This window comes from Lissotriton helveticus, chromosome 6, assembly GCF_964261635.1.
Source record: "Lissotriton helveticus chromosome 6, aLisHel1.1, whole genome shotgun sequence".
Taxonomy (NCBI): Eukaryota; Metazoa; Chordata; class Amphibia; order Caudata; family Salamandridae; genus Lissotriton; species Lissotriton helveticus.
The window spans coordinates 1,773,816,086-1,773,838,018 of NC_136067.1; the positions used below are offsets into that span (position 1 = coordinate 1,773,816,086).

The 21,933-nt window shown below is 43.7% G+C and overlaps 1 protein-coding gene across 2 annotated transcripts in view; it reads right to left on the minus strand.

Moving 5' to 3' along the window:
* EPAS1 (endothelial PAS domain protein 1) overlaps positions 1 to 21,933 on the minus strand; it is a 349,065-nt gene that overhangs the window by 120,676 nt on the left and 206,456 nt on the right. For both annotated transcript variants that reach the window (XM_078649670.1, XM_078649671.1), the window contains exon 2: positions 18,323 to 18,513. In XM_078649670.1, the coding sequence (XP_078505796.1) occupies positions 18,323 to 18,513 (191 nt within the window). The remainder of the gene's footprint in view (positions 1 to 18,322; positions 18,514 to 21,933) is intronic.

Here is a 21,933-nt window from a genome sequence, read left to right on the forward strand (position 1 = left end):
GTGTTACAGCTGCATGTGGGATTGATGGTGCAAGACTCTCGTGACTCCGTAAGCTCTTGTGTGGATGTTGAGTGTCAGGGACCCAACCAATACACGGCAGAGCGCGCGTAGCTGCCTCTGGGACATGGTGTTGCTTCACTATGTATAAGGTTACTTGGTCCATACAATATGCTCTATTTCCAGCTGAGACAACTCTCTGTACACTGTTATTGGCAGCACTTCAAAGAGCAAGCGGCCATCTTATTTCCAAAAGTATTATCCCCACAACCAAATACTGCAAGCTCAGTAGTTGACAAAACATGCATCATTCCCGTTGCCTTCTACATAAACCTGGACTAAATTTGCATAGTTTTCTCTGTGGAAATTGAATGAAATTCCTGAAAAATGATGTTATGTTATGTTAATTATATTTATAGAGCGTGCAGTTACCCGGGGGTGTCCTGGCGCTGATAGCTCAACTCTACTGAAAAAAGGGAAAATGTAGCTGGAGGAAACTATAAGTTAAAAAGGCAAGTTTTAGGTTCCAAATAAGCAGTTTGGGCTATTTTATTAGTACGAAATGTGTCCCTGAATCTATTTTGAACACAACATTGCCTTTTGCGATGAAAAAGAGCAAATTAGCGCATGATGCAAACAACAGCCATTCGCGCTCCGGTCATTGACGTTGTTCTTGTGCTCCCACAACAGAACTTTGTAGCCAAAAGACAATCTCAACTATACAGCGTGGCATGATGGCGCAATCTCTAGCAAAATACTGGGCGTTATGCGAGATTAGACAGGCACAAGGAAAATTTAGTCTGGAACTTATTTACACATCTTTAAGTGCAATCTTCGAGCCCTGGATTTTTGAACCCCCCACAACAGTGCCATTCCACAAGAGAATATTTGGCGCAGGTAAAACTCAGTGGTTTCTTTGCTATTGAATCAGGTGGGGAGGGGTGCTCTGAGATGATGTCTATTCAGGTTATTCTTAATTAGAGAAACTGGAAATGGTTTTCAATTTAAATGCATTATTGTGCCTCATACTTTCAATTTTTATCATAGTTATCCTGCTGCAACTTCTAGTTGTTACCCATACTATGAACTCTACATCAAACTTCCGAAATGTGTCTGTCTCCATTTAGGGGCATTTACCCTGGAGCGTTTGCAGTTCAGTTGATACTCTTTTCCTTACTATGCAAGTTGGGGTGATTACAAGAAACCACGCTCACTTCTGGTCTACAACTGGTCATTAGCCTTTCATTCTGTTTAGGTTTGTCTGTTGTGCTTCACTGTTTGCATGTGTACCAAAGAGTTCTCAAAGTGGAAACCAACTTTCAGCCATTCATCACCTCCCCTCTATTAATAACTTAAAGCGTAAGAGGAGCTTGCCCGCCCCAACTACCCGCGGCGTGGTGCTGATGACAAGTGATGTATTTCCAGGCACATTCCATGGAGGAGCCTGAAGAGGGCCACACAGAAGGGGTCCAGTCTTCAAAGCACATCTGCCCATGAAGAATCAATCGGACCATTTGAGTCACCAATACTCACTTGAGGTTATTGTCAAAGACTGTGCAAAAAGGTATCAAAGCACAAAAGTTTAGTACATTTTGAGATATAAGCATCTCATTTTAAGAATGCATCTGAAATTTACAAATCTGATGCAGGATTGTTTGCAAGTAAACATTATATGGTTGCATCAAATACAGGTCCTTACTCTCACGGTTATATGAGGAAGTGTTATTTTTAAATACATTTCCAAACTATAGTATCCTTAAGTGGAAGAGGTGTGGCGCAGCGGCCAGGGTGACTGACTCCGGACCACGGAGTTCACAGTTCGATCCCCGGCGCCAGCGGCAGGTCAGTGTAGGAAAAAGTGCAATTATAGCAAACATTCAATTACTAAGTGCCATATCTCTCAGAGCAACAAACATTTAAATTGTATAAAAAAGAGAAAGCGACCTAAATGCTACTTTTGTAGATATTACAGCACAAATTGCTTTGATATAAACATTTTATTTCATATTTTATAGTCATTCATGATCAATTCTCAAATATTTTTTTCTCCATTTTATAATACATTAAATTGTGAGATCTACAAACATTGAAAACAATTAATATTCCATGAACAGGACAAAAGAGACACACACAAATTACAAAATGTCACACTGGACGGGTCTGTATTCTATTATTGTAGGCAAAGCGGTTGGTCAGCCCAGCACCATGTGACTCTGGGCAATAGCTCGCTTAATCTTCCCGAGGGCCCTCAGCGCCGGAAAACCACTTCCGAGGCAGTTGTGTGCTTTACAAATTCAAGGTTATTTATTATTATATTTACAATCCATATATATGCTATTTTGACAACTACATGGTTTGGTTAAACGTTTGCTGGAAAAGCTGAATAAAGTACAAGCCCTTAAGGTACATTATATATTACAGGTATTTAAATTTTACAGCAGGCATTAGAAATGTTGCTGATTATATCACAACAGAAAATTGAGATATCATTTGAAATGGAAGTGCTGCGGCATCCACCTCTCAGACTGTTATGCTGCGGAAACAGATGAAGGGCGAAGTTGTGTTTATACAGAAATATTTTTTTTCCAAAGCAAACATCATCATAGGTGGAGACGAGCCATGCCAGAGGCAAAGGAGTGGCTGTTGGCAGGTGTGTTACTGCAAAGAAGAGATGTGCATCCTTTTTCTCACGAACAGGTGATTCTGGCACCAGCCACATTCGGGCTCTCAGGACCACGAAAAGAGCAGTCAAGTAGAAATTTCATTTTCACGAACGAAATTGATCGTTTTTTCAGGGTGTCAAAGAATTCTATATGAGTGCAAGTGACCAAACTCAACAAATGGGTTTTGGCTTATTAATGTAAATTTGAAGGTAGACATGGAAATAAACAATGATTCAGTTGCAAGTCCTGACATTCTAACTATGTTATCCCGATGATTACAAATGGTGGCACGATAAACTCGTTTCCTTGGAATCACGGGCATGTTTAGAATTTTAGGAGAAACATCGGAGCTTAAATCTGAATTGTGAGAAAAGAACACAGGGAAACAGGGTCCCTTTGATCAAGAACAGTGGACAGCCCCATTCCCTTGTATTCTCATGAATAAGTCAGACTTTGTGGTGATGCAATAGAACTATTATCAAATTATGCATTGTGCATTGCACCTACCGATCAAGGAGAGCTAGCTGGGTAACGTTATTCGAGAGGTCTCTCCAAACCAAAGGCGCAGGACAGTTGGTATGCGCTTATCCAATCCAGAGTTCAAGATCAAATTTTAAACCTTGGGCAGGTCAGGGCACGGTAAACATAATTGAAATGGACCTTCTACCTAATGTGATGCATTGCTTAACTGTGACATTAAACCTCAAAAGTACTTCAGGGAACAAACTCAAAGGCTCTATACATGGGTTAGCTTGAAAAAAGTTTGAAAATGGAAAATTATATCGCTGTCGGAGCAAACGTGGGAGGGGGCAGCACACTCCCCATGTTGCGGTGCAGTCCAAAAAAGAGCACTACCAATATGAAAGTATTAGGCAGTGTGCAAAAGGGACTTGGCATTGCTCTTTGATGGACAGAAGTAATCCAATGTGGCTTCCCAATGACCAGGCCCTTCCTCCTGCACTTGAAATGGGGGTTTCAAAAACACTTTCTGATGGGACGTAAGCGACAGAAGCAATTGAAGTATAAACATAACAAAAATCACTAATAAAAGGCTCCAAAGTTGTGCCACTTGCTATCAATGGAGAAGATTTCATACATTATAGATCCTAAACCCAAGGACTTAATTGCAGTTGAGTTCCAGTGTTGCTGCTGTTCCTCAATGTGGGGTTCAGAGAAATTGCTTGTCCAACATGTCTAGGGGTTTGAAGATCCTCTAAAATATACTTTTTTGAACCTCGCATTTTACCAATGTGCTCCAGCCAAGTCTAGAAAACAATAAACCTATTCACCCAATATTAGCCATCAGCACTGATCAAAGCACAACGTCAACTGCCAAACCTGGCGTGGCTCTGGCTCGGGTGGGGAAGAGGAACAAGAGGCAATACCACTGGGGGTGTGGTCGAAGTGCTGTGAAAATTGTCTTAAAAAAAGGTTTCTGAAACTTTTTTTCCGTGGGTTGTTATATTTGTATTCCTGCCCAACAAAATCACTAAAAGAATTACATGGAAATCACAAAACAACTTTAAAAAGTAAGGTCAGATACAATGTAGTTTATTTCACCTCGGAAATTGAAGGTTCAGTGGGAAAAACATGTATTTAAAATCACATTAGGAGTACCAGCAATATACATGATGGGAGAGATGAGCTAGGTTTGTTTCACAGATATTAATGACAGGTAAGGAGTACTGGGTCATTTTAACCGGGGAACCAAACAAATGTACCCCTACAATTGTGCCTTCTAACCTGGAATAGGTCTGCTGACATGACATCAAGCATTAAACACTTTGTTGAAGACTAGGCCTGAGTAAACACTTTGATCAGTTGAGCTGGATAAAGGAATCCCATGGTCAAGAGAGATCAAATCTTCCTGTCACAACCTAATCACGGCATAGAGGACTACAGTTGCTTGTCCCGCTGATCCTTGATAGCAAAGCGTCTGATCTTGACAACTAAAAGCACCATCAAAATACAGTGACACTGTAAATATAAGGCAATTGGACAGCGATGTGTATTTGGGCAGGCTTTGCTACTTCTGTATGTGTGTTTATTTACACAACAGGGACACTCACCTACACATTCATTCTGTTTAGTTTCATACATGAGGACCATAATGGTATGGTGGGATAACATTTAGAGAACATGGACACCCTTGTCTTGTCCCCCTGGTAATACTAAAACTTTCTGACAGAATACCATTAATCAAGACACTGGCCCTGGGGTTTATATACAACTGTTGCATTGCAGTAATAAATTTCTCACCAATACCACAATTTGCCATTGCCGCCCACAGGAACTTCCAGGAGACCCTATCAAACGCCTTCTCCGCATCTAGCAAGATGAGCGACATAGGGTCTCCTGTAGTTCCGGTGTAATCAAAGAGGGAAATAACTCTTTGTACATGGTCAATAGTAGAGCGTCCTGGTACAAACCCATGTTGCCTCTCAGAGACTATTTTATGAATCATAGGTGCCAGCCGTGCTGCTAATAACTTAGAATACATTTTGGAATCCCCATTTATCAAAGTAATTGGTCGATAAGATCCCATTTCCTGTGGATTTTTCTTTTTCTTCGGGAAAACTATTATTTTTGCTAAAGACCATGACCTCGGTGGGTTGCCCCCTTGCCCAATGGATTGGAAAAGTTCTGAAATGATCCCCCTAATTTGTGGCGCAAACTTTACAAAGAACTCTGTGGGAATTCCATCCAAACCAGTCGCCTTACCATTAGGGATAGAGTTCAATGATAATAAAATTTCTTCCCACTGTATGGGGCTATCTAGTATATCCCGATCATCTGTGTCCAACTGATCTATAATAGTTAGACCCAGATATAACTCAGGTTTGCGGCCCGCATTATCAGTTTCATGATATAAGTTCTGATAGAACTTCTGAAAAGCTGTTCTAATATCTGAAGGTTCTACTCTCAGGCCGACAGCAGGATCGAAGATTTCTCTTATTAGAGTACTGGATGATTCTTCCCGGGTTCTGACAGCTAATTGGTGACCTACCCGTTCGCTTAACTCGTACGCTTTCTCTTTTTGAGAATTTGCCCTACCAATCGCCTTTTCAATTAAAATTTCCGAGATGTAATTCTTCGCGATTGCTACCCTACTTACCACAGAATCTATTTCCCTGCCTTCATGTACTGCCTTAATCAAATCCTCTTCAGCATTACATAAGTTATGTTCAAAAGCTGTCATTTTTAACCTCCTTTCTTTATTAAGCTGGAAAGAAAAGCGCATAGTTTCGCCCCTAATGCAGGCCTTCAGGGTATCCCACACTACGTCCACAGTTGCGGACCCCATATTTTCGGAAAGAAAAACCGGAATCCATGTTCTCATATGTTGACAATATCCTTCATTATACAGAAGGGCCTTTTCAAACGACCATGTGTTTAGCAAAGGTTTATCTGCGCCACAAGTAAGGCTGAGCATTAATGGGTTATGATCCGAGAGGATTCTTGGTAATTTTTCTATTTGACACCCTGATTTTAATACATTAGACATAAACATATAATCCAGCCTTATGTGCCTTGAGTGCGGGTGAGAAAAATATGTATACCCGGGATCCCCTGGATGTTTCGCTGTCCATCCATCTACTAAACCATGTATCCAACACATATCTTTTAATGCTTGAAAAACTTTATGTTTCCGCCCACAAAATTTAAACTCTGGACCCAAAGACCAGTCGCTAGGTAAGTGGATATTTAAATCCCCACACACTATCAATGGAAGGGGCCAATGCACAAGTTCATCAGAAACAGTGATCAGCACGTCTGGATCGTCAGTAATATTTCCATAAATGGTGCAAAGTGTTAGTTTATTCTTTCCATTATTAAATCCACACTCCACTATAACATATCTTCCAGATTTGTCCGCAACTGATCTTGAAAACTTCAACCCTGTACCTTTAGCTAAGATCGCCACCCCCTTGGTACGTGATCCTTGTGTAGTTGCGGAAATGAGCCGGTATCCTAGTGTTTGAAGTAGATGCTTTTGTGCCCCCTCGATATGTGTTTCTTGCAGACAGATAATATTGGCAGATGAAAGCTTAAGCCCCTCTGCCACTTTCTGCCTTTTCTTTACATCATTGAGGCCACATATATTCATTGAAAGTATTTTTAGTCTAGCCATACCAGTTGTTGATTATTACACAATGAATGTTTTATATATTATGTTCTTAAACGGGAGCTGCCGCCCAATAATTGCTTTCTTTATGTTTCTCTGTGTGTATCTCAAACCCCCAATAAACACCTTTGAACCTGGTCTCACCCACACCCCCCCCTTTACCTCCCCTTGAGGCATCCTGGGTCCCAGAGGATCCAGGTGTGGGCGTCCGTTTGGTCATTACACCGGGATGCCCCTTTGCTGGGGCAGCTGTGCGCTTTACAAGTATACAAGTATACGACATATTAGCAGGTAGATATTTATTTTCTAAAGTACATCACTTCCTCGATGGGTGAGTCGGTGTATTGTGGGAAGCTGGCTGAGGCTGTTGCAACAGTCAAACATGCTTATTATCAGGGCATTACTTGGAGTTGGACCAGGGAAGTGAGGGTGGATATTTCTGATGCACAGCTATTGAGTTGATGCTAGAGCATGAAACTCTGCTGCATAAGACAGAGAATATGACCCGAATGCCATCCTTGACTATGACTTTAGTGGGGTCATCTCAGAGTTAACAGTGGCCCATTATACGACTGCGTTGAATCCTCCAGTAAGATAGAACATGTCATACAAGATAAGGGAGTGAAGGGGCAACTCTTTACGCACTATTTCATTTAGTGTCTGCAATAGAAACAAAATCAATAATAACTTATTGAAGATTAAATGAAATGCAGAATACTATGGAGTACAGACTATCTGGCATGTTGATGAAAAGGGAACACGGCTCAGATCTAAAATCTGTCTTGTAAACTTATGGCCTTCAGGACATTTGCGTTGCAAATTGTGACTGCGTGCATCTTAAACATGAGACAATGACTAGAACAGAAAAAGGTAGAAACTTTAAAGACATAATGTCCAGGGCTGTTCATGTAAAGAGGCATATGAGTAAGCATACATGTATGAGAGGTACATAAGGCAGGCACCAACTAGGACCAGGATGTTGCATGGGAGTCCACAGAAGCTTCTGCCAGGTCCCAGGTCACACAACTAGAAGTTCCAGACAGAACCTGATGAGCTCATAAGCCGTGCCGAGGCGGGGCAGAAAAGCAGATCATTTCAAGGCACCACTCTAGGCAGACAAGGACATGTCACAATGTGAAGCATTACCCAAACATATCTTACACCAAGGCATGAACCCAAAAGACCGCAAAAAAGTTAACAATATGGGAAGCCACGTAGCTCCTGTTTAAGGGCCAGGAGGATCCTACGGTGCACATATTCGCAAAGCCCTAGGTTTTATATGCTGATGGTACGTTTCAACACTACTAAAGAGACAGAATTAGGAAATGTGGGAAGAACATCGTAGATCTGGGGCTACCGCTAATGGGTCTGGAAAGTTCTTCCAAAACATAACCGGCACACCTAACTCAACTGAATGTACGAAAACATCTTGCACGTTGTTAGTTCATAGTTTATGTAAAATCTTGGATATGATGTATACTCGTTTCCAATTTTTAGACATACCTTATACCAAGTACCTACTTGCACCAACCTTGGTGAAATATTTACGAACTTTGTCCTGAATCATACAAACTGCATGTACCAGAATGCAAAGGGGCGATCCGGTTGAGAGGGTAGGAGTGTGCTCCCTCGCTGTTTCCTGTTAAAGGGCTGCCGTGAGCCTCCGTAGCTGACGAGCTATTGGTGATGCACCTGCGCGCCCGAGAGGCAACGAAGCCTGTTAGTGTTGTTTGGCAGCCTTCAAAGCCACCCCAAACTGATCTCTACTGATGAAGGATATTATCCAGAAACACGAGTCGTGTCTCGTGTGTAGAGATACCTTATACCAAGTACCTACTTGCACCAACCTTGGTGAAATACTTACGAACTTTGTCCTGAATCATACGAACTGCATGTACCAGAATGCAAAGGGGCGATCCGGCTGAGAGGGTAGGAGTGTGCTCCCTCGCTGTTTCTCGTTTCCAATTTAGTTTGTGTATTCTGCTATTCTCACAAAACCAAGACATCTTAAAAATCTTTTTTTAAGACTTTTACAAATGACCTTGCGAGGCGTCGGGGGTGTGATTGCATAAACGCTCAAAGCTGGCTTAGGTAAGATGTCCGGTTTGGGTCTAGCATGCAAGTTTTTGTACATGAGGGACCAGAGAGAGGCACTTGTTACTGCGGTGCGACTGGTTCATGTGGTCTGCCCTAAAGGGCAGCAAGCGAGAGGCAGGACATGTCTGCTCCCACCCTGGCTCCACCCGGAGGGGTGCAACAGTACTGTAAAGATGTGATACATCCACCTTCCTGACCCGTGGCACAAGCACACCCGGCAGGCCACACTGGATCCAAACACAACAGTGACAAAAACAACAAAGAGATTTTGAATGGGCCTCCAGATAAGATAAGAGCTGTTCAGTGCGAGTCATCTGCCGGATAAAGACCCGTCCCTACCCGAAGCACGTGACTTTGTTGTAGCAATGTAATTTACATTTCCTCCCACGCCGTCTTCCATCAAAACCACTAATGAACTCATCAATAGGCTGATTACAATCGCCATGGTGCTGTCAAGAGGTCGACGTCAGAAGGCGAGTGGGGGCTGGGGGCAGAGTGAAACCTGGCAGAAGAACCGGCCGAGCCAGGGTGGGGGCCAAAGGCTCTCTGCTTTTTTGTAGTTCCCCGAGAAAGGAAGGGGGACATGAGAAGCAGAGTTAGGCAAAGAGAGCGGATGACATGAACCTTAGACAGAACAAGGACAATAGTGCATCTCACAAACTCATACAGTAATTGAGCATTATTTATTATTCATCATTGAAATGAGGATGTGGGCGGGTGATCTTTGATCGTGAGCATATTGCACATATGAGTTGTTGTGATTTAATACAGTATAGTCTGTGGTTAATGAATTGTTTTATGTTAAGATACTCCACCAACACCACAAACCATTGCTGCTGTGAGTGAACACCAAGGAGGCGGTAGATAAGAATTCCATCCTTTGCTCGCAGGTAGACAGGGAGGGAGGGAGAGCGAGAGAAAGAGAAAGAGATAGAGAAAGAGAGAGAGAGAGAAAGAGAAAGAGAAAGAGAGAGAGAGAAACAGAAAGAGAAAGAGAGAGTGAAAGAGATAGAGAAAGAGAGAGAGAGAAAGAGAAAGAGAGAGAGCGAAAGAGAAAGAGTGAGAAAGAGATAGGGAGAGAGAAAGCGATAGAGAAAGAGAGAGAGAAAGCGATAGAGAAAGAGAGAGAGAGAAAGAAAGCGTGACAGTGTGTGTTTGTGTGCGGGTTTGTGTGGTGCACATGTGTGTATGTGGCAGGGGCGCAACTAGGTCTTCATTTCGGGGGGGGCTAACATGGCAAAAGAAGGGGCGTGGCTAATGTTAATCAATGGGGCGGAGCTAAAATGGCAGATAATCAGGATCGGTTAATGCCCCCTCACACCTTAAAACCCATACCCGCCCTGAACTCTAAAATTACCCCCGGCACCCCAAAACCCATACCCATCCTGATCCCTAAAATTATCCCCCCCTGGCACCCCAAAACCCATACTCACCCCACACCCTAAAATAACCCCCTGGCACCCCAAAACCCATTACCACCCTGAACCCTAAAATCACCCCCCTGGAGCCCCAAAGCCCATACCCGCCCTGAACCCTTAAATTACCCCTGGCACCCCAAAACCCATACCCACCCTGAACCCTAAAATGACCCCTGGCACCCCAAAACCCATACCCGCAGTGATCCCTAAAATTACACCCTTGCCCCCCAAAACCCATACTCACCCTGAATCTTAAAATTACCCCTGACACACCAAAACACATACCCACGCTGAACCCTAACATTAACCCCCTCACACCCTAAAACCCATACCCGCCCTGAACCCTAAAATTACCCCTGGCACCCCAAAACCCATACCGATCCCTAAAATTATCCACCCGGCACCCCAAGACCCATACCCACCCACACCCTAAAATTACCCCCTGGCACCCCAAAACCCATTACCATCCTGAACCCTAAAATCACCCCCCTGGCACCCCAAAACCCATACCCACCCTGAACCCAAAAATGACCTCTGGCACCCCAAAACCCATACCCGCAGTGATCCCTAAAATTACACCCTTGCCCCCCAAAACCCATACTCACCCTGAATCTTAAAATTACCCCTGACACACCAAAACACATACCCACGCTGAACCCTAACATTAACCCCCTCACACCCTAAAACCCATACCCGCCCTGAACCCTAAAATTACCCCTGGCACCCCAAAACCCATACCGATCCCTAAAATTATCCCCCCGGCACCCCAAGACCCATACCCACCCCACACCCTAAAATTACCCCCTGGCACCCCAAAACCCATTACCACCCTGAACCCTAAAATCACCCCCCTGGAGCCCCAAAGCCCATACCCGCCCTGAACCCTTAAATTACCCCTGGCACCCCAAAACCCATACCCACCCTGAACCCTAAAATGACCCCTGGCACCCCAAAACCCATACCCGCAGTGATCCCTAAAATTACACCCTTGCCCCCCAAAACCCATACTCACCCTGAATCTTAAAATTACCCCTGACACACCAAAACACATACCCACGCTGAACCCTAACATTAACCCCCTCACACCCTAAAACCCATACCCGCCCTGAACCCTAAAATTACCCCTGGCACCCCAAAACCCATACCGATCCCTAAAATTATCCACCCGGCACCCCAAGACCCATACCCACCCCACACCCTAAAATTACCCCCTGGCACCCCAAAACCCATTACCATCCGAACCCTAAAATCACCCCCCTGGCACCCCAAAACCCATACCCACCCTGAACCCTAAAATGACCTCTGGCACCCCAAAACCCATACCCGCAGTGATCCCTAAAATTACACCCTTGCCCCCCAAAACCCATACTTACCCTGAATCTTAAAATTACCCCTGACACACCAAAACACATACCCACGCTGAACCCTAACATTAACCCCCTCACACCCTAAAACCCATACCCGCCCTGAACCCTAAAATTACCCCTGGCACCCCAAAACCCATACCGATCCCTAAAATTATCCCCCCGGCACCCCAAGACCCATACCACACCCTAAAATTACCCCCTGGCACCCCAAAACCCATTACCACCCTGAATCCTAAAATCACCCCCCTGAAGCCCCAAAACCCATACCCGCCCTGAACCCTAAATTTACCCCTGGCACCCCAAAACCCATTCCCATGCTGAACCATAAATTCCCCCCGGCACCCCATAACCCATACCCAACCTGAACCCTAAAATTGCCTCCTGACACTCCAAAACCCATTACCACCCTGAACCCTAAAATCACCCCCCTGGAGCCCCAAAACCCATACCCACGCTGAACCCTAAAATTAATCCCATGGCACCCCAAAACCCACACCCACCCTGAACCCTAAAAGTATCCCCCCTGGCACCCCAAAACCCATACCCACCCCACACCCTAAAATTGCCCCCTGGCACCCCAAAACCCATACCCATGCTGAACCATAAATACCCCCGGCACCCCATAATCCATACCCACCCTGAACCCTAAAATTGCCCCCTGACACACCAAAACCCATTACCACCCTGAACCCTAAAATCACCCCCCTGGAGCCCCAAAACCCATACCCGCCCTGAACCCTAAATTTACCCCTGGCACCCCAAAACCCATACCCACCCTGAACCCTAAAAGTATCCGCCCCCCTGGCACCCTAAAACCCATACCCATCCTGATCCCTAAAATTATCCCCCCCCCGGCACCCCAAAACCCATACCCACCCTACACCCTAAAATTACCCCCTGACACCCCAAAACCCATTACCACCCTAAACCTTAAATTACCCCTGGCACCCCAGAAACCATACCCATGCTGAACCATAAATTCCCTCATTGCCCTCCAAAACCCATACCCACCCTGAACCTTAAAATTACCCCAGGCACCCCAAAACCCATACCCATGCAGAACCATAAATTCCCCTCTGGCACCCCATAACCACCCTGAACCCTAAAATAGCCCCCTAACATCCCAAAACCCACACCTGCCCTAAACCCTAAAATTACCCCTGGCACTATAAAACACATACCCACACTGAACCCTAAAATTAATCCCATGGCACCCCAAAACCCACACCCACCCTGAACCCTAAAAGTATCCCCCCCACCCCTGGCACCCCAAAACCCATACACACCCCACACCCTAAAATTACCCTCTGGCACCCAAAAACCCATACCCATGTTGAACCATAAATTCCCCCGGCACCCCATAACCCATACCCACCCTGAACCCTAAAATTGCCCGCTGACACCCCAAAACCCACACCTTCCCTGAACCCTAAAATTACCCCTGGCACACCAAAACACATACCCACGCTGAACCCTAAAATGACCCCTGGCACCCCAAAACCCATACCCACCCTAAACCCTAAAATTGCCCCCTGGAACCCCAAAACCCATACCCGCTCAGAACCCTAAAATTAAACCCTGGCACCCCAATTTGTAACCCACCATGAACCATAAAATTACTCACTGGCTCCCTAAAACCCACACCCACTCTGAACTCTAAAGTTACCCACTAGCACCCCCAAAAGGTAATGATGTGCTGAAAAATGCATTAGAGTTACTGGAACTTACATAAAAAACTTCTGACTGCTCCTCTGATACTATACTGTGGAGTCGGGCTGATCAGCAGCACTGCGTCCTGGCATCCAGCCCCTCGAAGGTCTCAGAGTAGATAGGTCTCCTGGATTCTCCTTGCCTGGGTCCCCTCTGCTTCTTCGCTGCTGCCCTTGGATGCGAAAATAGAAAGATCCATGGCCCTGTTCACCATTTATCTGGTGAGCAGTGCGGTGGATGTGAATTCCATCCAAGTGCACAGACAGCAGGGTGAAAGGGATGGCAGTGCAGGTGATGCTTTTCCTTTGAAAATTTATTTCTGCTGGTGTCTTAGCCCAGGGTTTGCTGTCTGTGCACTTGTATGGAATACACATCCTTACAAGTGCACAGACAGCACACCCTGGGCTATGAAGCCAGCAGAAATTCCCATACAAAAGAAAAGCGTCACCTGCACTGGCCATGCCTTCCTCCCTGCTGTGCACTTCACACCCCATGCTTATAACCCATCAAGTGCTTAGGTGAATCCCTGCCTTCAGGCAAGGATTTCACCTCTGCGCCACTCTAAAGGAAAACAAGAGGTCAGGGCAGGGGGGTTCACTCAAGGAAACTGTTTAGAGGCTGGCTGTCTGCTCGGGCTGCTGGGCCTCTCAGAATGCATAATAAAAATCACATTCTCGGCTCCGATGCGCAGCGTTAGTTAATGATTTCAGTGCGTGTCATCTTAGCCCGGGCAGAGGAGGCGACGGGGGGGGGGGGGGGGCTGAAGCCCGGTGAGCCCAATGGGTGTTGCGCGCCTGGTATGTGGCATGTAAGAGTCATCGCTACATACGTCACTGTCCTCGGTTCCAACATAGACTGTCACGAAGATCACATTGAAACGTGCCCTCCTCCGAGTCCTGCCGCACATTGTTCCAGGGTATAAACACGGTGCCAAAGTCAACAATTCTAGACATTCGGTGGCAGACATTTCACTCTTCCTGCCATTCATCGGGATTCGTCGCTCAGTGTATGTAGAGCGTCTCTGCGGAATTACACTCTGGTCTAGACTCTATGACTAACACAAAACTGAGAACTCCTGTAATGAGTGAGTCCCTTTATTATTTCCTAAGTCGACTGCTAGATACTGAGTTAACTGGTTGAGCAATCTTCCTCAGGCTGATACAAAAGAGTATAATTTACATCCTTTTCTTTAGAACTGTCACCCGTGTCCAAATTATTATGAAAAATGTAAAATGGTGATGATGAGACTGATTCCAAGGATTGATGCAACTATGTAAATTAGTTAATGGCTGTTCTCCTCCATGGATTATTTAATTGCAATTTTTTTCTTGCGTCTTGTATATTTCAGTGAGACTGAGCATTATCCACAGCTGTCTCCTGTGGATCTTCAAGTAAGTGAATACTGGATTAATCAACCACTGAAGGGGACACTGTTCTAATCTAAAATATTGACGCGTCCAATTTACACGCATTTGTCTTTAGTTTCCACCACTTTACTATACTCGGAGTATTTCAGTCAAAATAAAATATGACCCTCTTCCTGATTCTCTAAAAGGAACAACTTTGTAAACTTACGGCAAAACAATCAATAGTTTTGTTGAAGGAGTGTGGGGGGGAATGGTGGGCTAGACACTTATACCAGTCTGTCATTTCAATCTAATTTCTACCAGGGACATCAAAAGCAAAGGCCCTGCTATGTAACTGGTACTTCATCCTAGACACAGTTCAAGTGATGCAATTTCATGTGGCGACCAAGGGCACAAATTATATGATCCCAATGCGAGAATATCAGAAATACTGTCAGATATATTTTTGGTTATTTCAAAATATAAAATATTCAATGCTTTAGATATATTCAAATATAAAATATTGTACCTCAATTTAGCAACAATATGTTGGCGAGGAGGGGTGTCAGTCAGACGTGATCATCACATTTGAATTTACAAGTGCATGTGAAGTCAGAGATAATCGCGCATCACACAAGCAGGCACGTTTGTATGCATTGTGGTGGGCGCGATCAATACTTATTTTTGATTACTAATAAATATGTTTATAAATTATTCTATTTCAGTCAGTGTCCTGGCCGCATGTTTCGACTCCTGGTGCCACATCAAACCTTTACCGTAGCTCTTGCTCCAACTAACCATGGAATTTTCTGCCATGCCCATTAGAAGTGAGCAAGCCAGAACATTTATGGGAAGAGCTCAACTAGAGGTGTGGCCTGGCTCTAAGAGCCAGAACACGTGCTGAGCAAGGAAAAAAATATGATCATGCTGTGCCAGGTCGAAGGGGCGGGCGGGGGAAGGCTTGTCTGGAAGGGGTGCCAGGACAAAGGTAGACTGGCCTAGAGTAGGATATGGACTTCCTGTTTCAGGCTATTGCCTTTGACATGCCAGTAGTCCTGGTAGTTATAGTCGGGCACAAGTCACACTACTGACTCTGCACCGGCTCTACCTGCCTTTCACATCAGCCTGCTACAGCCACTCTTTTTACCCTTCCATGTTTCTCACAGGCAGTCATCTGTATCCATATAAGCCCTCTGTCTTTTTAAGCCCTAGCATCTTCCTCTGCAGTATCTCTCTAACTCTCTAACTTCTCTCTCCCCTCTCGATCACGCCATATGCTTGAGAAGAGAGGGTAGGTGTTGAAAAGATGACCGCCTACAAAAGAGTTTCGGCAGGACATGGTCGCTGAAAGGATTAGAAGGGGGTGTGCTTTGGATCAATTGTGCTCACATCTTAGTTTGGCTCATTTTAGGCGTGAGGGTAGAGAAGAACAAGAAGACGAGCCCGAGGTGACGGTCTGGCTTGAGCCAGATTTAAACCTTCGGTTGCCCGCCCGCGCCTTCTACCCACAGATGTGCCACATGGCTAGAAATACATGGAAGCTGTATTATTGGGCACACACAGAATTCACAAGCCATTTTGGAATTTAAGAACTTTGATAGGGATACATAAAAAGGAGATGCCTACTCTGTCATCATCTCTAGCCTCCTGACCAATACAGAAAGGTGTAAGTGAGAAAACAGAGGAACAAGCGCAACCCCGGGGAACGGATGGTATTTGGGTGCAAAAGCATGCATGAGTGATTCAAAGGGTGCAGGCATGTTCCATTGGTAGCGTCTGAGCCACAACGGTTGACCAGACCAGTGACTAGGGAAGTCCAGTCCCAGATCTGAGGGAGCACGTGAAGGCAGCAGACATCAGAGAGGGCAAGGGTCATCGTGAAAACCGTTATTTTTAACTTCTAAACATGTGCTTTCTCATTTCCGGCCATGTTCCTTTTATCATAATGCCTGGAGGGGGGCTTCCAGTAATTACATACTAAGAGCACTCTTAGAAGTGCATTCCAGCTTCCAAACAAGATTGAAAGTTAGGATGCTTCAAAAAGAGGCAGCCTGAAATCAGTAAGCCCCAGACCGCCTCCCTCCTCATTGCTTCATTTCTTTTTAATCATCTCATTTTTGTGTTCATTCTTTTGGCTTTGTCAAGAGATTTTAAAAGGTATAATTCAGAGAAAATTCACAGTGTAGGATGTGTTAATGAAGTCACTCATCTGGAGATGATCAGAATGATGAATGCCAATGTGTGTGTCTGCAACGGTGAGAAGTACAGAAGTAAACGTTTATCACATACTATAAAAGTTCATATCCCTTTCTTGGAATATCTGCTCTAAATAACCACCTAAACATTATTCATACACTGCATCTTTAATTAACCAGAAATATATTCTTTATGGGCTTTAGACAGCTGGGAAGCTTAAAGATAACTCCGATTAGGTCATTTGTGTGTACACAAAAAAGAAAGAAAAAAACAAGGATCAAATTACGAGGCAACAATTAGAATTGTGCCCGCTGGCTAAAGATCAAATTCCAAACATTTTCTCTTTGCAGAAAGTGTGATTAACGAATACTGCTGTTAAGCCTTCGGTCATTTTTTCAGTGTGCCCTGCTGAGGACACTGGTGTCTGTTTCAGGGCTGGGTAGAGTGCATGGGCGTTGAGGGGTTTCGGGTGCACTGCCCTGCCTTGAGTGATGTGTCCTGGTGGACTTTCCAATTGCCCGGTTGCCAATGGTTTAGCTAAGACCAATTGCGGGCACATGAGAGGGAATTGATGAGTTTTCCCTCCCAACCTTGTGAATTTCTTCGGTTTTAACCAAAAATACTGGCAACCAGTAAATTTCTGGTTTCCAGAAAGGACCAGAATTCTGTCATGTCGCCGACATGGTCCGCATAAGAGATATAAAAAAATACTCTAACATGAAACCTGTGATCGGGGGGAGCATTACACTAATGTGCACCTCAGAACAGCATAAATAAAAAAATAAAAAATCACTGCCTATGGAGGCCCTGTCCTCACACAAAGGGAATTTCTAGGTTAAAAAAAGGAGAGACTTCTTGAACTCGGCCAGCAGCGTTTGGGAAAGTTTTGACAGACCTTTCATACCCCAAACACATACAAATCTGTTAGATTCATAGTTCAGAAGTGCGCTCCAGTCTGCATGAAGATTTTGGACTACAGTGGAGAGCCTTCCATTTTGTTCCACATACATCTTAAAACTAGTAACTAGTGTGAAATGGGGCCTGTTTGTTCCAGCTGGTACGTTAATTTCACCAGTGGAATTTTCTTGTGTTTTTTTCGAACTCTTTATTCTGCACATTAATCCAACTAGTAAAAGCCTTTGGAACTGGTCTACTGGGATTGCCACCATCGCTGCCATCTAGCAGCAGGTGCCTTACTGCCAACGCACCTTGAATATCAAATCAAACAAACACAATGTTCAAACAAAGTAAGCACCAAAACATGATGTCATGCCACAGTACGCTGGCCTACAGCAGTAAAGGGATGAGCTGTTTTACAAGGCCTGGTAAGGCGCCCTGCTTCAGCCCTAGGCACTTGCTGTTCTACAGTCATCCAGCTCTGGCCTCATAACCTTAAACTCACCTGAGGATAACAGTTTGTGTGTGCGTAAGAAGCTGATTGTCAGGCGCATGATGGACGCCTTGTCCAGGTGGGCGCTAATACTGTGGGGCAGAGGCAGCTGATGGGCCAGCTCGTAGAACACCTCCGTCTCCTTGCTCCGCCGGCATCTCGCGGCATCTCGAGATTTCTCCTTCCGTCTTTCGGAGTTGTTTCTGAAAAAGAAAAAAGATAGGATACATTATTACAATATCTCCTGTCTATTGAATCACGACTCAGGTTTTCAGGTGTTTGGGGACTCTACAACCAAGAGTGTTCATAGGGCTCGCCAGTTCCCAGCAGCAACCAGAAACCTGCTATTTAGAGTTAGCCAGACAGTTAGGTCTTTAAACATCCTAATCTCTGGCACATAAAGAATAGAAAGATATTAAACTGGATCTGGGGTAAGGCTGACTAGCCTCGTCCACTGAACACTATCATGAGATCCAGGATGAAAGGGAAAAACTCTTGTGCCTCTTTTGGGAAGGAGAATGGGCAATATAGACCCTCAAAAAGTCAGGCAATGGTGCTACTAATTTAATTGTTATGTTTAGCTCAAAGGCAAATTGTGCTTGCCACAGCTGATAAAAAAATAAGTTATCCGTGGCTCGTTGCAGAATTTAGGAGCATATGCCTTGCATTTTTTAAAAGCAAAATGTATGAACTACATTTCCAGTTCATATTTTTAAAATGGCCACCTTATTGATTTATTGGTATATCTGGATATGTACACCATTGCCAAATGATTTCTTCTGTCCTAGTAGATACCCAATTTGTAATTGGACGTAAAGAGACAGAATGGGTAATTAATCCTAGAACTAATTACTAAGATAGCATCTAGGTTTAAATTAATTTTAATTTACCTCCAGATTTCACCCTAGTTCAAGGACATAACGTGTAACAGGGTTTTTTTAGCAGGCATGTTCCTGCATCCCGTGTTAGTAAATGGCCTCAGTGAAAGTATCCATAAGTTTTCCGAATTTGGGGCCACATGTGTAAAGCAGTTTTTCAGTCATAAACTCTGCGTTTCGGAGTTTGTGACCGAAAAACAGTTTTTAGTAATGCATGAAACTTATTTTAGGAGTCTGTACCTTGTTACCGACTCATAAAATGAGGTTATAAATAGATGCGGAATTGCTAATTGGAAAGGTCGTGTTGTAGGTGTCCCTTCCAATTAGTGATTCTTATTCATATGTATCAATGGTTTAGGATCTAAATAGTGGTCGTAAATCTTTGAAAAGTGACGGACCCCCATTCACATTTGTGAATGTTAATAAAAAGTTTATTGGGACCATCAATACTGCTTACTTTCAAACAAAGTAAAAAAAAAAGTTTACTTTTATTTCTAACTAGCTGTATCCGGCCACGCATTGCTGTGGCTCAGTCTGGTTAAATAGAAGAGAAAGAAAAGAGTAAGCGCACATTTCTAATATGTTTAATTTCACAATGCATGTGGGTATACAATATGTTTTTGTTGTTCCATTGTCTGTGCAGATATAGAGATTGTCTGGTTTGCCGACTCTAGAACACGCAACATATAATTGTCCATGTGAGAAGCAATCCGTATGTAGATCTAAACCGCAGAATTCTAAAGATTGGCCCTGAGCTTTGTTATTATTTTTTTTTTTTATAACAAACTTTAATGAAAACCACAGTTAGTATTACATGTATCATAGCAAGTACTCAAGGTATTTTTCTTTTTGCTGCTTGTTATCCATTTTTTTCCCGATATCAATTTAATACATATTTAAATCACACAGTTGATATAACAGAAACAATCAGAACAGATGGTAGATGTTGGACACATCCTTAATATATAACATGTAATAGAACCGCAGGTCGCAGTTGCATCGTGTTCTTTTAAATAATGTTGCAAAGTGAACCAACTGCTCCCCCTCCCTCCACCCACTTCCCGGTCTGCCATCCTGACACCAACTGTCCATCCTAATATATGTAGACCAGTGTCTCTACGAGTCCCTTGTTAATGTTGCAAAGTGAACCAACTCCTCCCCCCTCACTCCATCCGCTTCCCGGTCTGCCATCCTGACACCAACGGTCCATCTGAATATATATGTAGACTATTGTCTCTATGCGTCCCTTGTAGTTGTTGCGCAGCAACCAAATGGATAGGGTCTGTTCGGCCTTTCGATTAAAAACACGCGCGTATTGGACACACGCGTATTCAAATCCAACGTTGTGTATATATAAACACGCGCTTAATCGAATCCAACGTTGTGTCAAAATTTCAAAGCAATCGTTGAAGAACTTTCGGAGATTTAAGATTTTGAACAAACAAACATTTACATTTTTATGTGTCTGTTTGGGCTTTCAATTAAAAACGCGCGTATTCGACACGCGGGTATTCAAATCCAACGTTGTGTCAAAATTTCAAAGCAATCGGTGAAGAACTTTCGGAGATTTACGAATTTGAACAAACAAACATTTACATTTTAATTTATGTATATAAGATATACAGATGGGGCAATCTTACTCCGTTTATGATGAGCGAGGTAGGGGGTGAATATAGCAAATGAGTTTCTAAACAAATTAGGGCAAAACCCTATTGAGTCAATCTAATATGAATACAAATATCTTTTTTTTGTAGATAGGGTACAGATTATGATGATGTATTTTAAAACTGGGAAAGCTATGCGTGGCTTCTCTGTTACTGACTTCAGGAAACAGTTCCTACCTTCTAAGGAAGTGAACAACAGCAGATTTTTTATTTGGTAGGTGTGTGTATATGAAGGCAGGGCAGAGGCTTTCCATACACTGCTTACTTCCGGTACAGTTACCTGGGGCTGGATAGAGGGCAAAATGCTGATTTATGAATAAATCTGAAAATTCACAAAAGCAACTGAGCAGTAAATAATGACATACATAAACAATCTGAGCCAGATTCTCATAGGATTTGGGTCTCTCTCCCCTACAAGTCTTTTCCCTGGTTCTGAAGGTAAGCTAGGTCCCAAAAGACATGTGGCTTTTGTTGCTACCAAGACCTCAAGAATGACCATTTTGCACTTGTCCTAACTACACTTAAAGTTCAATGTTCATAAATGTATATAAAAGTGGTCTCATGGTACATAAAACCCAGTAATTCCATCTTTTATTTTCAGCACCATCTCCATTTTCTCCATTACCTTCTCCCAAAAGGATCAGATTTGACCAAAAGAATATTTCAACAGGGGTCAATCATACAATTCCAGCACATATTCAGCTCAATTAAATCCTGATTGTGCAATCTCTGTGGAAATCCTTATATTCTGAATAGTGCACATTGTTGCATCGCTCACATTTTCCGGGCACTGAGACACAATATATTATTGTTATTTTTGATGGTAAGCTGATCCTGCCTAGCAAAATCTGTACCAGCTTTTCCCCCTATTTGTTAGAGTGTTAGCACAGAGTGAGCTATAATAGTTTTAATCGATTGATCGTAGGTCCCGCTGGTTCCATCACTGTGTTTGTTATGTACGTATGTATGTCAATATGTATAATAATAATCTGGCTAAGTGGCATGATGGTGCCAGCATATAAAGATTACAGAAGGTATTTTGGAAAGCAGAGTAACACTCAGCCTCTTCATAAGGAAAACA